A 15,808-nucleotide genomic window follows, 5' to 3' on the forward strand; every position below is an offset into this window, starting at 1 on the left:
CTAGTGGAGAAGAGTCCTAGTGTTCCCCAGTGTTTCCTAGCGGAGAAGAGTCCTAGTGTTCCCCAGTGTTTTCTAGTAGAGAAGATTCCTAGTGTCCCTCAGTGTTTCCTAGTGGGGAAGAGTCCTAGTGTCCCCCAGTGTTTCCTATTGGAGAAGAGTCCTAGTGTCCCTCAGTGTTTCCTAGTGGGGAAGAGTCCTAGTGTCCCCCAGTGTTTCCTATTGGAGAAGAGTCCTAGTGTCCCTCAGTGTTTCCTAGTGGAGAAGAGTCCTAGTGTTCCCCAGTGTTTCCTAGCGGAGAAGAGTCCTAGTGTCTTCCAGTGTTTCTTAGCGGAGAAGAGTCCTAGTGTCTTCCAGTGTTTCCTAGCGGAGACGATTCCTATTCCTATCCCAGTGTTTCCTAGCGGAGAAAATTCCTAGTGTCTTCCCGTGTTTCCTAGTGGAGAAGATTCCTATTCCTATCCCTAGTGGAGAAGAGTCCTAGTGTCCCCCAGTGTTTCCTATTGGAGAAGATTCCTAGTGTCCCTCAGTGTTTCCTAGTGGAGAAGAGTCCTAGTGTTCCCCAGTGTTTCCTAGCGGAGAAGAGTCCTAGTGTCCCCCAGTGTTTCCTAGCGGAGAAAATTCCTAGTGTCTTCCCGTGTTTCCTAGTGGAGAAGATTCCTATTCCTATCCCTAGTGGAGAAGAGTCCTAGTGTCCCCCAGTGTTTTCTAGTGGAGAAGATTCCTAGTGTCCCCCAGTGCTTTCTATTGGAGAAGAGTCCTAGTGTCCCCCAGTGTTTTCTAGTGGAGAAGATTCCTAGTGTCCCTCAGTGTTTCCTATTGGAGAAGAGTCCTAGTGTCCCCCAGTGTTTCCTATTGGAGAAGATTCCTAGTGTTCCCCAGTGTTTCCTATTGGAGAAGAGTCCTAGTGTCCCTCAGTGTTTCCTAGTGGAGAAGAGTCCTAGTGTTCCCCAGTGTTTCCTAGCGGAGAAGAGTCCTAGTGTCCCTCAGTGTTTCCTAGTGTGGAAGAGTCCTAGTGTCCCCCAGTGTTTCCTATTGGAGAAGAGTCCTAGTGTCCCTCAGTGTTTCCTAGTGGGGAAGAGTCCTAGTGTCCCCCAGTGTTTCCTATTGGAGAAGAGTCCTAGTGTCCCTCAGTGTTTCCTAGTGGAGAAGAGTCCTAGTGTTCCCCAGTGTTTCCTAGCGGAGAAGAGTCCTAGTGTCCCCCAGTGTTTCCTAGCGGAGAAAATTCCTAGTGTCTTCCCGTGTTTCCTAGTGGAGAAGATTCCTATTCCTATCCCTAGTGGAGAAGAGTCCTAGTGTCCCCCAGTGTTTCCTATTGGAGAAGATTCCTAGTGTTCCCCAGTGTTTCCTATTGGAGAAGAGTCCTAGTGTCCCTCAGTGTTTCCTAGTGGAGAAGAGTCCTAGTGTTCCCCAGTGTTTCCTAGCGGAGAAGAGTCCTAGTGTTCCCCAGTGTTTTCTAGTAGAGAAGATTCCTAGTGTCCCTCAGTGTTTCCTAGTGGGGAAGAGTCCTAGTGTCCCCCAGTGTTTCCTATTGGAGAAGATTCCTAGTGTCCCTCAGTGTTTCCTAGTGGAGAAGAGTCCTAGTGTTCCCCAGTGTTTCCTAGCGGAGAAGAGTCCTAGTGTTCCCCAGTGTTTCCTAGCGGAGAAAATTCCTAGTGTCTTCCCGTGTTTCCTAGTGGAGAAGATTCCTATTCCTATCCCTAGTGGAGAAGAGTCCTAGTGTCCCCCAGTGTTTTCTAGTGGAGAAGATTCCTAGTGTCCCCCAGTGCTTTCTATTGGAGAAGAGTCCTAGTGTCCCCCAGTGTTTTCTAGTGGAGAAGATTCCTAGTGTCCCTCAGTGTTTTCTAGTGGAGAAGAGTCCTAGTGTCCCCCAGTGTTTCCTATTGGAGAAGATTCCTAGTGTCCCCAGTGTTTTCTAGTGGAGAAGATTCCTAGTGTCCCTCAGTGTTTTCTAGTGGAGAAGAGTCCTAGTGTCCCCCAGTGTTTCCTATTGGAGAAGATTCCTAGTGTTCCCCAGTGTTTCCTATTGGAGAAGAGTCCTAGTGTCCCTCAGTGTTTCCTATTGGAGAAGAGTCCTAGTGTCCCCCAGTGTTTTCTAGTGGAGAAGATTCCTAGTGTCCCTCAGTGTTTTCTAGTGGAGAAGAGTCCTAGTGTCCCCCAGTGTTTCCTATTGGAGAAGATTCCTAGTGTTCCCCAGTGTTTCCTATTGGAGAAGAGTCCTAGTGTCCCTCAGTGTTTCCTAGTGGAGAAGAGTCCTAGTGTTCCCCAGTGTTTCCTAGCGGAGAAGAGTCCTAGTGTTCCCCAGTGTTTTCTAGTAGAGAAGATTCCTAGTGTCCCTCAGTGTTTCCTAGTGGGGAAGAGTCCTAGTGTCCCCCAGTGTTTCCTATTGGAGAAGAGTCCTAGTGTTCCCCAGTGTTTCCTATTGGAGAAGAGTCCTAGTGTCCCTCAGTGTTTCCTAGTGGGGAAGAGTCCTAGTGTCCCCCAGTGTTTCCTAGCGGAGAAAATTCCTAGTGTCTTCCCGTGTTTCCTAGTGGAGAAGATTCCTATTCCTATCCCTAGTGGAGAAGAGTCCTAGTGTCCCCCAGTGTTTCCTATTGGAGAAGATTCCTAGTGTTCCCCAGTGTTTCCTATTGGAGAAGAGTCCTAGTGTCCCTCAGTGTTTCCTAGTGGAGAAGAGTCCTAGTGTTCCCCAGTGTTTCCTAGCGGAGAAGAGTCCTAGTGTTCCCCAGTGTTTTCTAGTAGAGAAGATTCCTAGTGTCCCTCAGTGTTTCCTAGTGGGGAAGAGTCCTAGTGTCCCCCAGTGTTTCCTATTGGAGAAGAGTCCTAGTGTCCCTCAGTGTTTCCTAGTGGGGAAGAGTCCTAGTGTCCCCCAGTGTTTCCTATTGGAGAAGAGTCCTAGTGTCCCTCAGTGTTTCCTAGTGGAGAAGAGTCCTAGTGTTCCCCAGTGTTTCCTAGCGGAGAAGAGTCCTAGTGTCTTCCAGTGTTTCTTAGCGGAGAAGAGTCCTAGTGTCTTCCAGTGTTTCCTAGCGGAGACGATTCCTATTCCTATCCCAGTGTTTCCTAGCGGAGAAAATTCCTAGTGTCTTCCCGTGTTTCCTAGTGGAGAAGATTCCTATTCCTATCCCTAGTGGAGAAGAGTCCTAGTGTCCCCCAGTGTTTCCTATTGGAGAAGATTCCTAGTGTCCCTCAGTGTTTCCTAGTGGAGAAGAGTCCTAGTGTTCCCCAGTGTTTCCTAGCGGAGAAGAGTCCTAGTGTCCCCCAGTGTTTCCTAGCGGAGAAAATTCCTAGTGTCTTCCCGTGTTTCCTAGTGGAGAAGATTCCTATTCCTATCCCTAGTGGAGAAGAGTCCTAGTGTCCCCCAGTGTTTTCTAGTGGAGAAGATTCCTAGTGTCCCTCAGTGTTTCCTATTGGAGAAGAGTCCTAGTGTCCCCCAGTGTTTCCTATTGGAGAAGATTCCTAGTGTTCCCCAGTGTTTCCTATTGGAGAAGAGTCCTAGTGTCCCTCAGTGTTTCCTAGTGGAGAAGAGTCCTAGTGTTCCCCAGTGTTTCCTAGCGGAGAAGAGTCCTAGTGTCCCTCAGTGTTTCCTAGTGTGGAAGAGTCCTAGTGTCCCCCAGTGTTTCCTATTGGAGAAGAGTCCTAGTGTCCCTCAGTGTTTCCTAGTGGGGAAGAGTCCTAGTGTCCCCCAGTGTTTCCTATTGGAGAAGAGTCCTAGTGTCCCTCAGTGTTTCCTAGTGGAGAAGAGTCCTAGTGTTCCCCAGTGTTTCCTAGCGGAGAAGAGTCCTAGTGTCCCCCAGTGTTTCCTAGCGGAGAAAATTCCTAGTGTCTTCCCGTGTTTCCTAGTGGAGAAGATTCCTATTCCTATCCCTAGTGGAGAAGAGTCCTAGTGTCCCCCAGTGTTTCCTATTGGAGAAGATTCCTAGTGTTCCCCAGTGTTTCCTATTGGAGAAGAGTCCTAGTGTCCCTCAGTGTTTCCTAGTGGAGAAGAGTCCTAGTGTTCCCCAGTGTTTCCTAGCGGAGAAGAGTCCTAGTGTTCCCCAGTGTTTTCTAGTAGAGAAGATTCCTAGTGTCCCTCAGTGTTTCCTAGTGGGGAAGAGTCCTAGTGTCCCCCAGTGTTTCCTATTGGAGAAGATTCCTAGTGTCCCTCAGTGTTTCCTAGTGGAGAAGAGTCCTAGTGTTCCCCAGTGTTTCCTAGCGGAGAAGAGTCCTAGTGTTCCCCAGTGTTTCCTAGCGGAGAAAATTCCTAGTGTCTTCCCGTGTTTCCTAGTGGAGAAGATTCCTATTCCTATCCCTAGTGGAGAAGAGTCCTAGTGTCCCCCAGTGTTTTCTAGTGGAGAAGATTCCTAGTGTCCCTCAGTGTTTTCTAGTGGAGAAGAGTCCTAGTGTCCCCCAGTGTTTTCTAGTGGAGAAGATTCCTAGTGTCCCTCAGTGTTTTCTAGTGGAGAAGAGTCCTAGTGTCCCCCAGTGCTTTCTATTGGAGAAGAGTCCTAGTGTCCCCCAGTGTTTTCTAGTGGAGAAGATTCCTAGTGTCCCTCAGTGTTTTCTAGTGGAGAAGAGTCCTAGTGTCCCCCAGTGTTTCCTATTGGAGAAGATTCCTAGTGTCCCCAGTGTTTTCTAGTGGAGAAGATTCCTAGTGTCCCTCAGTGTTTTCTAGTGGAGAAGAGTCCTAGTGTCCCCCAGTGTTTCCTATTGGAGAAGATTCCTAGTGTTCCCCAGTGTTTCCTATTGGAGAAGAGTCCTAGTGTCCCTCAGTGTTTCCTATTGGAGAAGAGTCCTAGTGTCCCCCAGTGTTTTCTAGTGGAGAAGATTCCTAGTGTCCCTCAGTGTTTTCTAGTGGAGAAGAGTCCTAGTGTCCCCCAGTGTTTCCTATTGGAGAAGATTCCTAGTGTTCCCCAGTGTTTCCTATTGGAGAAGAGTCCTAGTGTCCCTCAGTGTTTCCTAGTGGAGAAGAGTCCTAGTGTTCCCCAGTGTTTCCTAGCGGAGAAGAGTCCTAGTGTTCCCCAGTGTTTTCTAGTAGAGAAGATTCCTAGTGTCCCTCAGTGTTTCCTAGTGGGGAAGAGTCCTAGTGTCCCCCAGTGTTTCCTATTGGAGAAGAGTCCTAGTGTCCCCCAGTGTTTCCTATTGGAGAAGAGTCCTAGTGTTCCCCAGTGTTTCCTATTGGAGAAGAGTCCTAGTGTCCCTCAGTGTTTCCTAGTGGGGAAGAGTCCTAGTGTCCCCCAGTGTTTCCTAGCGGAGAAAATTCCTAGTGTCTTCCCGTGTTTCCTAGTGGAGAAGATTCCTATTCCTATCCCTAGTGGAGAAGAGTCCTAGTGTCCCCCAGTGTTTCCTATTGGAGAAGATTCCTAGTGTTCCCCAGTGTTTCCTATTGGAGAAGAGTCCTAGTGTCCCTCAGTGTTTCCTATTGGAGAAGAGTCCTAGTGTCCCCCAGTGTTTCCTAGCGGAGAAGAGTCCTAGTGTCCCCCAGTGTTTCCTAGTGGAGAAGAGTCCTAGTGTTCCCCAGTGTTTCCTAGCGGAGAAGAGTCCTAGTGTTCCCCAGTGTTTCCTAGCGGAGAAGAGTCCTAGTGTCCCCCAGTGTTTCCTAGCGGAGAAGAGTCCTAGTGTCCCCCAGTGTTTCCTAGCGGAGAAGAGTCCTAGTGTCCCCCAGTGTTTCCTAGCGGAGAAGAGTCCTAGTGTCCCCCAGTGTTTCCTAGCGGAGAAGAGTCCTAGTGTTCCCCAGTGTTTCCTAGTGGAGAAGAGTCCTAGTGTTCCCCAGTGTTTCCTAGCGGAGAAGAGTCCTAGTGTTCCCCAGTGTTTCCTAGCGGAGAAGAGTCCTAGTGTCCCCCAGTGTTTCCTAGCGGAGAAGAGTCCTAGTGTCCCCCAGTGTTTCCTAGTGGAGAAGAGTCCTAGTGTCCCCCAGTGTTTCCTAGCGGAGAAGAGTCCTAGTGTCCCCCAGTGTTTCCTAGTGGAGAAGAGTCCTAGTGTTCCCCAGTGTTTCCTAGCGGAGAAGAGTCCTAGTGTTCCCCAGTGTTTCCTAGTGGAGAAGAGTCCTAGTGTTCCCCAGTGTTTCCTAGCGGAGAAGAGTCCTAGTGTTCCCAGTGTTTCCTAGCGGAGAAGAGTCCTAGTGTCCTCCAGTGTTTCCTAGCGGAGAAAATTCCTAGTGTCTTCCCGTGTTTCCTAGTGGAGACGATTCCTATTCCTATCCCTAGTGGAGAAGAGTCCTAGTGTTCCCCAGTGTTTCCTAGCGGAGAAGAGTCCTAGTGTCTTCCAGTGTTTCCTAGCGGAGACGAGTCCTATTCCTATCCCAGTGTTTCCTAGTGCACATGGTGAGAAGCTCACAGTGTGCAGTGAAATCAGAGGAAGTCATTTCAGTCCAGCGGAGGAGCCACTTAAAGTGTACAAAACTGAAGGGAAGGCCAGAATTGATTTAAGAATCTGCCCTCATTTTCTGTCTGGGTGGTCGCCGGGACAAATACAGGGGGGCGAATCTCTACAGGAAACAAACCGGACATTGGGTCTCACCTTTCCAAGCTCCAAAACAAAACAAAGCTAAAAAAAAATAAAAAAATGAAACACACTTCACTTTTATGTACATTGTGAATGTTTATTTGTAAAACAAGATTATTTCATATCAGGGAGTTTTTCCTCCCGCTTGGAAGTAATTTTGTAATTGATGATCAGATATTCTTTCTCTGGGCCTCGGTATTTCCTCAATAGGACACATCTACTGCCCTCAATGATCAGATGCTGAGCATTAGATGTCCTCTATATGTATATACAGAGAGCGCCCTCTACAGGTAACTTTTATGTCTGCTTACCATGAAAAGATATGTAAACCCGATACACACCCAATCACTAAAATCTCCTGTGAGCTGTAACATGTTTTCTTGATCATACATCACGGGACACAGGAGCTTCATTACATAGTGGGTTATATAGGCACCTCTGGTGATTGGACACTGGTTGACCCAATTAAAGAGAATTCCTCCCCTATATAACCCCTCCCATTAGGGAGGCACCTCAGTTTTTTCGCCAGTGTCTGGTCGATGGTCACGTAAAACTTAGCTCTATGCGGGTCCCGGCGAGGGCCGAAGGGCTACAACAAACCAGATCCATACCTCGGGCCGATAATTGACTCCCAAGATGGTATGGTACCCGGGCCTCGTCTGCCGAAAACACGAGGTTTTGCCTGTAAGTCCTCTCCATTGGAAGACTGGACTCTGGGACAACCAGACTTGGGGTACTGTTTACTCAGGGCGCCCGTAAGTTTCTGGCAGAGTTTTTTACAAGGCCCAGGTAGGAGGATCTTTTCGTAAGAACCCCAGATACGCCTGAAGGTTGGCTAACAATACCCGCCGTGATGGGTGAAGGCTGGAATTGGTCTGAGATCAGCAATTCCTGCGGCGGGGACAGGTATGGGAAGTCATCCTATATATTTAATATATGAATGGATTTCTTCATTGTGAGTAGTTGTATGTCTTACCTGGTTTCCACCACTTGAGGGAGTAAGAGCAAGCCTGATGCATACTTACATGCCTTTCAAACAAACACGCTCAGTGAAATGCCTGGTCCTCCCAGCTACTCACGTCTCCTTGCAGTCCCTGCCACAATAAAAGTAAAAAGGGGTCCCACGCAGATCAGAGGGTCCCAGGTCACTCCTTTTGGGTTCCCCTTCCCCCCCCCCCCCCGGATCCCGCGGTCCTCGTGCACGCGCGCCGGGCACGCTCCCGGCCTAATAGGGAGAGGGGGGGGGTGTGGTTGCCAGCTGTGCACAATCAAGTGCTCCAGACTGCAATGCAGGCGCCAAAACGGCCGTTTTTAAAAGCCCAGAGCGTCAGGGGACTGTAAGGTGAGACACAGGAGCTGTGGGCTGTAAGCATCCGTGGGATTGGATCCAGGCGAACCTTAAGACACCTACTCGGCATCATATTGTGCAGTTAAGCTAATATTGATTTATTGTGAGACTTTAAGCACAACAAAGTGATTGCATTTTACACTAGTAACTCTGCTTTGTAGCTCAGTACTATGTCTCCTCGTAAGAGGGTTTCAGGGGCAGGTAACAAAAGCACTGGCAGGTCACCGCCTAGGTCCAGGGGTTCCAAAAGTGCATGCAGATTACCATCCCCCTCTGCAAGAGTGGAGCCTGCATCTCAAGACGAGTCAGTGCCCCTTTCAGGCTTTGCAGCCTCTCCTAATGTCGCAGCCCCGGTCTATGTCACTGAGGACTCCCTTAGGGCTTCATTGGAGAGTTTTGAAGGGAGGATAATGAATTTTATTTCTGCTTCCCTAAAAGATAGCAGGAAAAGGGGTAGATCACCTCCCTCTGCTGAAATCCCTCTCTCAGACAGCTGCTCTGAAAATGAGGAGAGATCCCTATCTTTGGAAAGGGATCATGAGCAGTCGGATCAGTCAGAGGAAGAGGAGTCAGTCCCCTCCTCCCAGGCACTCAGAAAGCAGGTGCAGTATTATACTGAATTGGTGCGTACCACATTCAGAATGCCGGCTGCTGAAGTCGCTACATCCTCTGTCTCTTCCCTGGGAGTCAGGAAAGCTCCACAGACTGCTTGTTCCTTCCCAATTCATCCTTTAATGGCTGACTTGATGTATGAGGACTGGGGACATCCCGATAAACTGTTTACTCCTCCCAAGAGGTTTTCTATGTATTATCCCGTGGAGGAAAGTTTCACCAAGAAATGGGGGGTCCCATCTGTCGATGCGGCTATCTCTTGTGTGAATAAAAACCTAACTTGTCCTTTGGATAATGCGCAGGTATTTAAGGATCCAGCTGACAAAAGGCTGGAAACCTTGTTAAAAGCCTCCTTTTCCATGGCCGGCGCTGTGGTGCAACCTACAGTCGCAGCCGTGGGGTTGTGTCAGTTCCTTAAGGAACAGGTTAAACAGATGTTTGAACTCCTTCCTAATGAGGAAGTAGAGAAATATGCAGAGATGCCTCACATCTTATGTTTCATAATTGATGCGATTTTGGATTCTGTCCAACAAGCATCACGTTTGTCCCTCATGTTGGTACACATACGAAGGGCTCTATGGCTAAAGAATTGGGCTGCTGAGATGTCATGCAAAAAGCATTTGGCTGGGTTCCCGTTTAAAGGGGAACGGTTGTTTGGAGAGGAATTAGATAAATTCGTCCAAAATATTTCGGGAGGTAAATCTACACTCCTTCCAGTCAAAAAGAGTAAACGTCCTTCATTCAGGCGTACTCTCTCTCCCGAAGCGTCAAGCTCTAAACAGTGGCGACGGCCTTCCCAGCCCTCCTCGGCTAGAAAGCCTCAGGGCCGAGCCCAGGGACAGAAAAAGACTTGGGGGCGGAAGCCTGCCAGGCAGACCTCCAAGACATCCTTGTGAAGGGGCGCCCCCGCTCGGCCGAGTGGGGGGAAGGCTCCTGCAGTTTGCAGGCGCCTGGCGGGAAGAGATTCAGGACAGATGGGTGATCTCTTCAGTGTCTCTGGGCTACAGGCTAGAGTTTCAGAAGATTCCACCTTCCCGTTTTCTAAGGTCAAGGATCCCCAGGGATCCAATAAAGCAGAGACCGCTATTTCTGGCCTTAGATCAATTACTATCCCAGGGTGTGATAGTAGAAGTGAGCCCGAAAGATCAGGGTTCAGGTTTCTATTCGAATCTCTTCACCGTTCCAAAACCAAACGGAAGTGTCAGACCTATCTTGGATCTGAGAGACTTAAACCGGTTTCTACACATCCAGACCTTCCGGATGCAGTCAATACGCACTGTGGTCTCCTCCCTGCAAGGAAGAGAATTCATGGCATCAATATATATCAAGGATGCATATCTCCATGTGCCAATATTTCCCGCACACCAGAAGTTTCTGAGGTTCGCGGTAGAGCAGCGCCATTTTCAATTTGTGGCCCTGCCATTCGGCCTAGCCACGGCCCCCCGAGTCTTCACGAAGATTCTAGACCCTCTCTTAGCAATCTTAAGAGTTCAGGGCATAGCCGTCATGGCTTACCTAGACGACTTGCTTCTCGTAGAGAGAACTGCAACGTGCCTAAGTCGCAGCGTCACCAAAACGCTAGAACATCTGGGCCGCCTAGGTTGGATTATAAACCTAGAAAAGTCGTCTTTACAACCGACCACCAGGTTGGATTACCTGGGTCTGATTATCGACACCGCTCAGGGCAGGGTGTTCCTTCCAAAGCCAAAGGCCTTGGCCATTGGAGATCTAGTGCGCCTGATTCTGGGCAGAAGATCTTCCTCCATTCGGTTGTACATGAGACTGTTGGGAAAGATGGTCGCCTCTTTCGAGGCCGTTCCATTCGCCCAGTTCCACTCAAGGCCCCTGCAAAGATGCATCCTTGCGATTTGGAACAGGAAGCCCCAATCCCTGGATCTTCCTATGCGTTTATCCCCTCGGGCACGCAAAAGTCTTGTCTGGTGGTTACAGACCAAAAATTTGCTGAAAGGCAAAACCTTTCTTCCCCTCTCATGGAAGATTGTCACCACGGATGCCAGCCTGATAGGCTGGGGAGCCGTGTTGCAGGGAACATGCTCGCAGGGAAAATGGTCTGCGACCGAAAGTCTGCTGCCCATAAATGTCTTGGAGATTCGGGCAATTTACATGGCACTCAGAGAGTGGTCTCACAGACTGCGAGGTTTCCCAGTTCGGATTCAGTCCGACAATGCCACCGCAGTGGCTTACATCAATCACCAGGGCGGTACCAGAAGTCTGGTGGCCCATAAGGAGGTGAATCGCATACTTGTCTGGGCAGAAGAGCATGTTCCGTGCCTCTCTGCAGTCTTCATCCCAGGAGTGGAGAATTGGCAGGCGGATTATCTCAGCCGCCAGCAGTTGTGCCCAGGAGAATGGGCTCTGCACCCCGATGTGTTTCAAGACATATGTTACAAGTGGGGCACTCCAGACGTGGATCTGTTTGCGTCCAGATTCAACAGGAAACTGGACAACTTTGTATCAAGGACAAGAGATGCACTTGCTCAGGGGTCAGATGCTCTGACGGTTCCCTGGGATCAGTACAATCTGATCTATGCCTTCCCCCCGAGCCCGCTGCTATCGCGGTTCCTGGGAAGGGTCAAGAGGGAGGCGAAGTCGGTCCTTCTAGTGGCCTCGGCTTGGCCCAGGCGACCATGGTTCGCAGAAATCATGAAGTTGGCAGTGGGCAGGCCATGGACCCTCCCCCTCCGGCCAGATCTGCTCTCACAGGGTCCAATTTACCACCCTGCCTTACGCAGTCTGAATTTGACGGTCTGGCTGCTGAAACCCACATTTTGAGAGGCCGTGGCCTTTCGGGGCCAGTCCTTTCCACTCTGGTCAATGCCAGAAAGCCGGCCTCCAGGCGTATCTATTACAAGATCTGGAGGACATATGTTTCCTGGTGTGAACCCAGGAGATGGCATCCTAGAAGGTATGTCATTAGCAGAATCTTGGCCTTTCTCCAGTCAGGCCTAGAAATGAATTTGGCCATAAGCACCATCAAGGTGCAGATTTCGGCCCTATCGGTCTTTTTTTCAAAGACCGCTTGCATCACACTCCCTAGTACGGGCTTTTATCCAGGGGGCTATGCGGATGAGACCGCCAGTCAAACCTCTGGTATGCCCATGGGATCTGAATTTGGTTCTCTCGGCCTTAGAGGCCCAACCATTTGAACCTCTGCATCTGGCTTCTTTAACTCTCCTGACAAAGAAGCTGGTTTTCCTAGTAGCCATATCCACGGCTAGAAGGGTATCAGAATTGGCAGCTCTTTCCTGTAAAGAGCCCTATTTAATTATCCATAAGGACCGGGTGGTTATGTGTCCCAACGGGTCTTTTCTACCTAAGGTAGTTTCAGGTTTCCATCTGAATCAGGATGTAATCCTACCATCCTTTTTTCCAAACCCTCAGTCCATAGAGGAAGAATCCTTACACACTTTAGATGTGGTTAGAGCAATCAGTCTTTATCTTCAAGCAACTGCTCAGATAAGAAAAACTGACTGTTTATTTATTCTGCCAGAAGGCCCTAGAAGGGGTCAGGCAGCGTCAAAGTCCACTCTCTCAAGGTGGATCAGACAGGTTATTTCTCAGGCCTATGACTTAAAGGGGAAGATTCCTCCTTTTCAGGTGAAAGCGCACTCTACTAGGGCTGTCAGTGCTTCTTGGGCAGTGCATCACCAGGCCTCCCTGGCTCAGATCTGTAAGGCTGCGACTTGGTCATCAGTCCACACATTCACCAGATTCTATCAGGTGGATGTCAGAGGGCAAGAGGATATCGCCTTCGGGCGCAGTGTACTGCAGGCTGCAGTTTAGGTCCTCAGGTCCCTGGCGGTCTAGATTCATGATCTGTGTCTCCCTCCCCTCAACCTGAGCATTGCTATGGGACATCCCACTATGTAATGAAGCTCCTGTGTCCCGTGATGTATGATCAAGAAAATAGGATTTTTATATACAGCTTACCTGTAAAATCCTTTTCTTGAGAGTACATCACGGGACACAGGGCTCCCGCCCCTCTTGGGTTTTACGTGGTTTCTTATTGCTTTGCTACAAAACTGAGGTACCTCCCTAATGGGAGGGGTTATATAGGGGAGGAATTCTCTTTAATTGGGTCAACCAGTGTCCAATCACCAGAGGTGCCTATATAACCCACTATGTAATGAAGCTCCTGTGTCCCGTGATGTACTCTCAAGAAAAGGATTTTACAGGTAAGCTGTATATAAAAAATCCTACTATTGTCATTATAATACGTCTAAATCTGAAGCTTTTATGTAAAATTATTTTGGCGATCCTGCCACGGGGGTCCTTGTTCAGGCACTTCCTGTAACAAGGTGACAACACTGTCCCCCCGTCTCCTATTTCTGCTTCCACGTTGTCACCCTGCTACATGGACTACAAGCTGCTGTTTCAGCACACATTACACAGGCAATTTTCTTCCTGGTTGGTAAGTCGATGGGAATTAAAGTCAGGGGGGCAGCCAGGCAGTTAGCATCTTCAGAAGAGGTTCAGGCGACCCCCCCCCCTCTTGCTGTCAGTGTTGGTACTGACCTGTTTTTTTTTTCTTTTTTGACCCATTAAGAAACAATTAAAACCAAACTCAATAAAAAAAAGTATTTTTATTGCTCTTATTTATTTTTCCAGTGATCATGTATACAGGGATTCACTTTACAATACATTATTAATCCGTCTTTTTTTTATTTTTATATAGAAGTATTTTAGATATATTATTTTCTTTTTTTTTGTTTTAAGATCTATTCATCTTTTCTTTATAGAAGTATTTCAGATATTCGCCGGTATTAAACATTTTCCACATCAGTGCAGGATGAGGATGTACATTATTTACAGGACACTTGGAGAGGAAAAATTACCCCTTCCTTTTACACTTAGGGGGGTATTTATAAAAAAAAAAAATAATAATAATATAAAAAAATGCATAGCTGTTTATCCATCAAAGCTGTATGTAAATTTGCTGTGTGTGAATTGAGCAAAATCGAATGTTCTCAGGCTATAGTCTCTGCAATTTGAACGTGTAAATGTAGAAAATACCACATTATGGCCACTAGATGGCACTGAGGATCATACTTTGTTCCTATGAAAGTTAGAGCCACCTAGTGGCCATACTGTGGTATTTTCCAAATTTACACATCTGAAAACCCCAAGAACATTCAATAGTGCACCCTTCGGAAAGGAGCAAATTTAAATGCAGTTTTTCAATGGGGGAGGGGGGGGGCACCTATGCAAAATTTATTTATAAACACCCGTTACCGACAATTTATATTCAAAGGGAAACCAAAATTCAGAGTGGTGCAATTACTTCCAATCACTGATTACTTTGTAGCAACATTACGGGATTGTTCCACCCAGAACTGATACTCGGGTGCTCCAGCAGGCAGGTGTCCCGGCGCTGGCTGAACTTACCACTGAAAGTGAATCTCGTTTATAAAGATGGCGGCTTTCAACGCAACGTAAAGCCCAACTCCGGCCCGGTCTTTAGTTTTGGATGCAGAAGGATTAGAACTTCTATCAGGTCCTGAATTCTGTCTGTATCCATGTGGAGGAGATTATATTGCTGCCTGTAAAGAGATGTTCTCTTCTCCTCCTCTTCTCTTTGGCGTTTGCCGAGTAGACAAGAGGCGTCGAGGTTTTCCGTCTCATAAGAGATCACAGACAGCAATACAACCATCACAGGGGCCCCAAACCTTCCGCCATCCCTCCAAGACTTTAAAAAAAGGAAAAGGTTTTGGCTGGAGTTGGGCTTTAACATTTTAGTATCGGAAAACCTGGTGGCCAAAAACCTTCTCCAGATGTTGTGATGGATCCAACTGCAGAAGTTGGAGGATGGAGAAGACTTCGGGGGCAACACCCCGAATATCCCGGAGACACGAGGGCTTATCTAGGGGAAAGGGCCGTGATGTGCTGTGAGCCTCAGCAGCCAATCAGACAGATTTGTTAAGAATGGATGGCTTCTGATTGGTGGCTGAGGGTTTGCACATCGTCCCTTACTAAATAAAAGGCCACCGTCTACAAAACCTGCGATACGGCGTGCGAAGGACGCGGCGCGGCCCTCAGAAGGAGCTTCTGTTTTGGGTTTGTTTGCGGAGTTTCTTCTTAAATGACATATTCATGGCGATACCCACGACCAGACATCCCAGCGCCACGCCGCCGATGGAGGCCACGATCACCGACCACATCGGAACCTGGTCTCCATCATCTTTCTCAGGTTCCACCAAGTCCTGGGGAAGACCACTGTTCTTCAGGGTGAAGAGGTAAGGGCGGTCCTGGAACAACACGACATGAAGCCAAATGATACGAGGTCCCCACTGCAACTTCACCCAACCCGCTCCACCCAACCCACTCTACCCAACCCGCTCCACTCAACCCGCTCCACCCAACCCGCTCCACCCAACCCGCTCCACTCAACCCGCTCCACCCAACCCGTTCCACCCAACCCACTCTACCCAACCCGCTCCACTCAACCCGCTCCACTCAACCCGCTCCACTAAACCCACTCTACCCAACCTGCTCCACTCAACCCGCTCAACTCAACCCGCTCCACCCGACCCGCTCAACTCAACCCGCTCCACACAACCCGCTCCACCCAACCCGCTCCACTCAACCCGCTCCACACAACCCGCTCCACCCAACCCGCTCCACCCAACCCGCTCCACCCAACCCGCTCCACCCGACCCGCTCAACTCAACCCGCTCCACACAACCCGCTCCACCCAACCCGCTCCACCCAACCCGCTCCACCCAACCCCCTCCACCCAACCCGCTCCACTCAACCCCCTCCACCCAACCCGCTCCACCCAACCCCCTCCACCCAACCCGCTCCACCCAACCCGCTCCACTCAACCCGCTCCACACAACCCGCTCCACCCAACCCGCTCCACCCAACCCGCTCCACCCAACCCCCTCCACCCAACCCGCTCCACCCAACCCCCTCCACCCAACCCGCTCCACCCAACCCGCTCCACCCAACCCGCTCCACCCAACCCGCACCACCCAACCCGCTCCACTCAACCCGCTCCACCCAACCCGCTCCACACAACCCGCTCCAACCAACCCGCTCCACTCAACCCGCTCCACCCAACCCGCTCCACTCAACCCGCTCCACCCAACCCGCTCCACCCAACCCGCTCCACCCAACCCGCTCCACCCAACCCGCACCACCCAACCCGCTCCACTCAACCCGCTCCACCCAACCCCCTCCACCCAACCCGCACCACCCAACCCGCTCCACTCAACCCGCTCCACCCAACCCGCTCCACACAACCCGCTCCAACCAACCCGCTCCACCCAACCCGCACCACCCAACCCGCTCCACTCAACCCGCTCCACCCAACCCGCTCCACACAACCCGCTCCAACCAACCCGCTCCACT

The 15,808-nt window shown here is 49.7% G+C and overlaps 1 protein-coding gene across 1 annotated transcript in view; it reads right to left on the reverse strand.

Annotated features, from left to right (window-relative positions):
- Positions 1-13,022: 13,022 nt before the first annotated feature.
- LOC143986951 (phospholipase B1, membrane-associated-like) overlaps positions 13,023-15,808 on the reverse strand; it is a 200,230-nt gene continuing 197,444 nt past the window's right edge. Inside the window, exon 57 of the mRNA XM_077485364.1 lies at positions 13,023-14,703. Within this exon, the coding sequence (XP_077341490.1) occupies positions 14,491-14,703 (213 nt within the window). The 3' untranslated portion in view covers positions 13,023-14,490. The remainder of the gene's footprint in view (positions 14,704-15,808) is intronic.

This window comes from Lithobates pipiens, unplaced genomic scaffold, assembly GCF_037356315.1.
Source record: "Lithobates pipiens isolate NorthernLeopardFrog02 unplaced genomic scaffold, aLitPip1_a1.2 Scaffold_18, whole genome shotgun sequence".
NCBI lineage: Eukaryota > Metazoa > Chordata > Amphibia > Anura > Ranidae > Lithobates > Lithobates pipiens.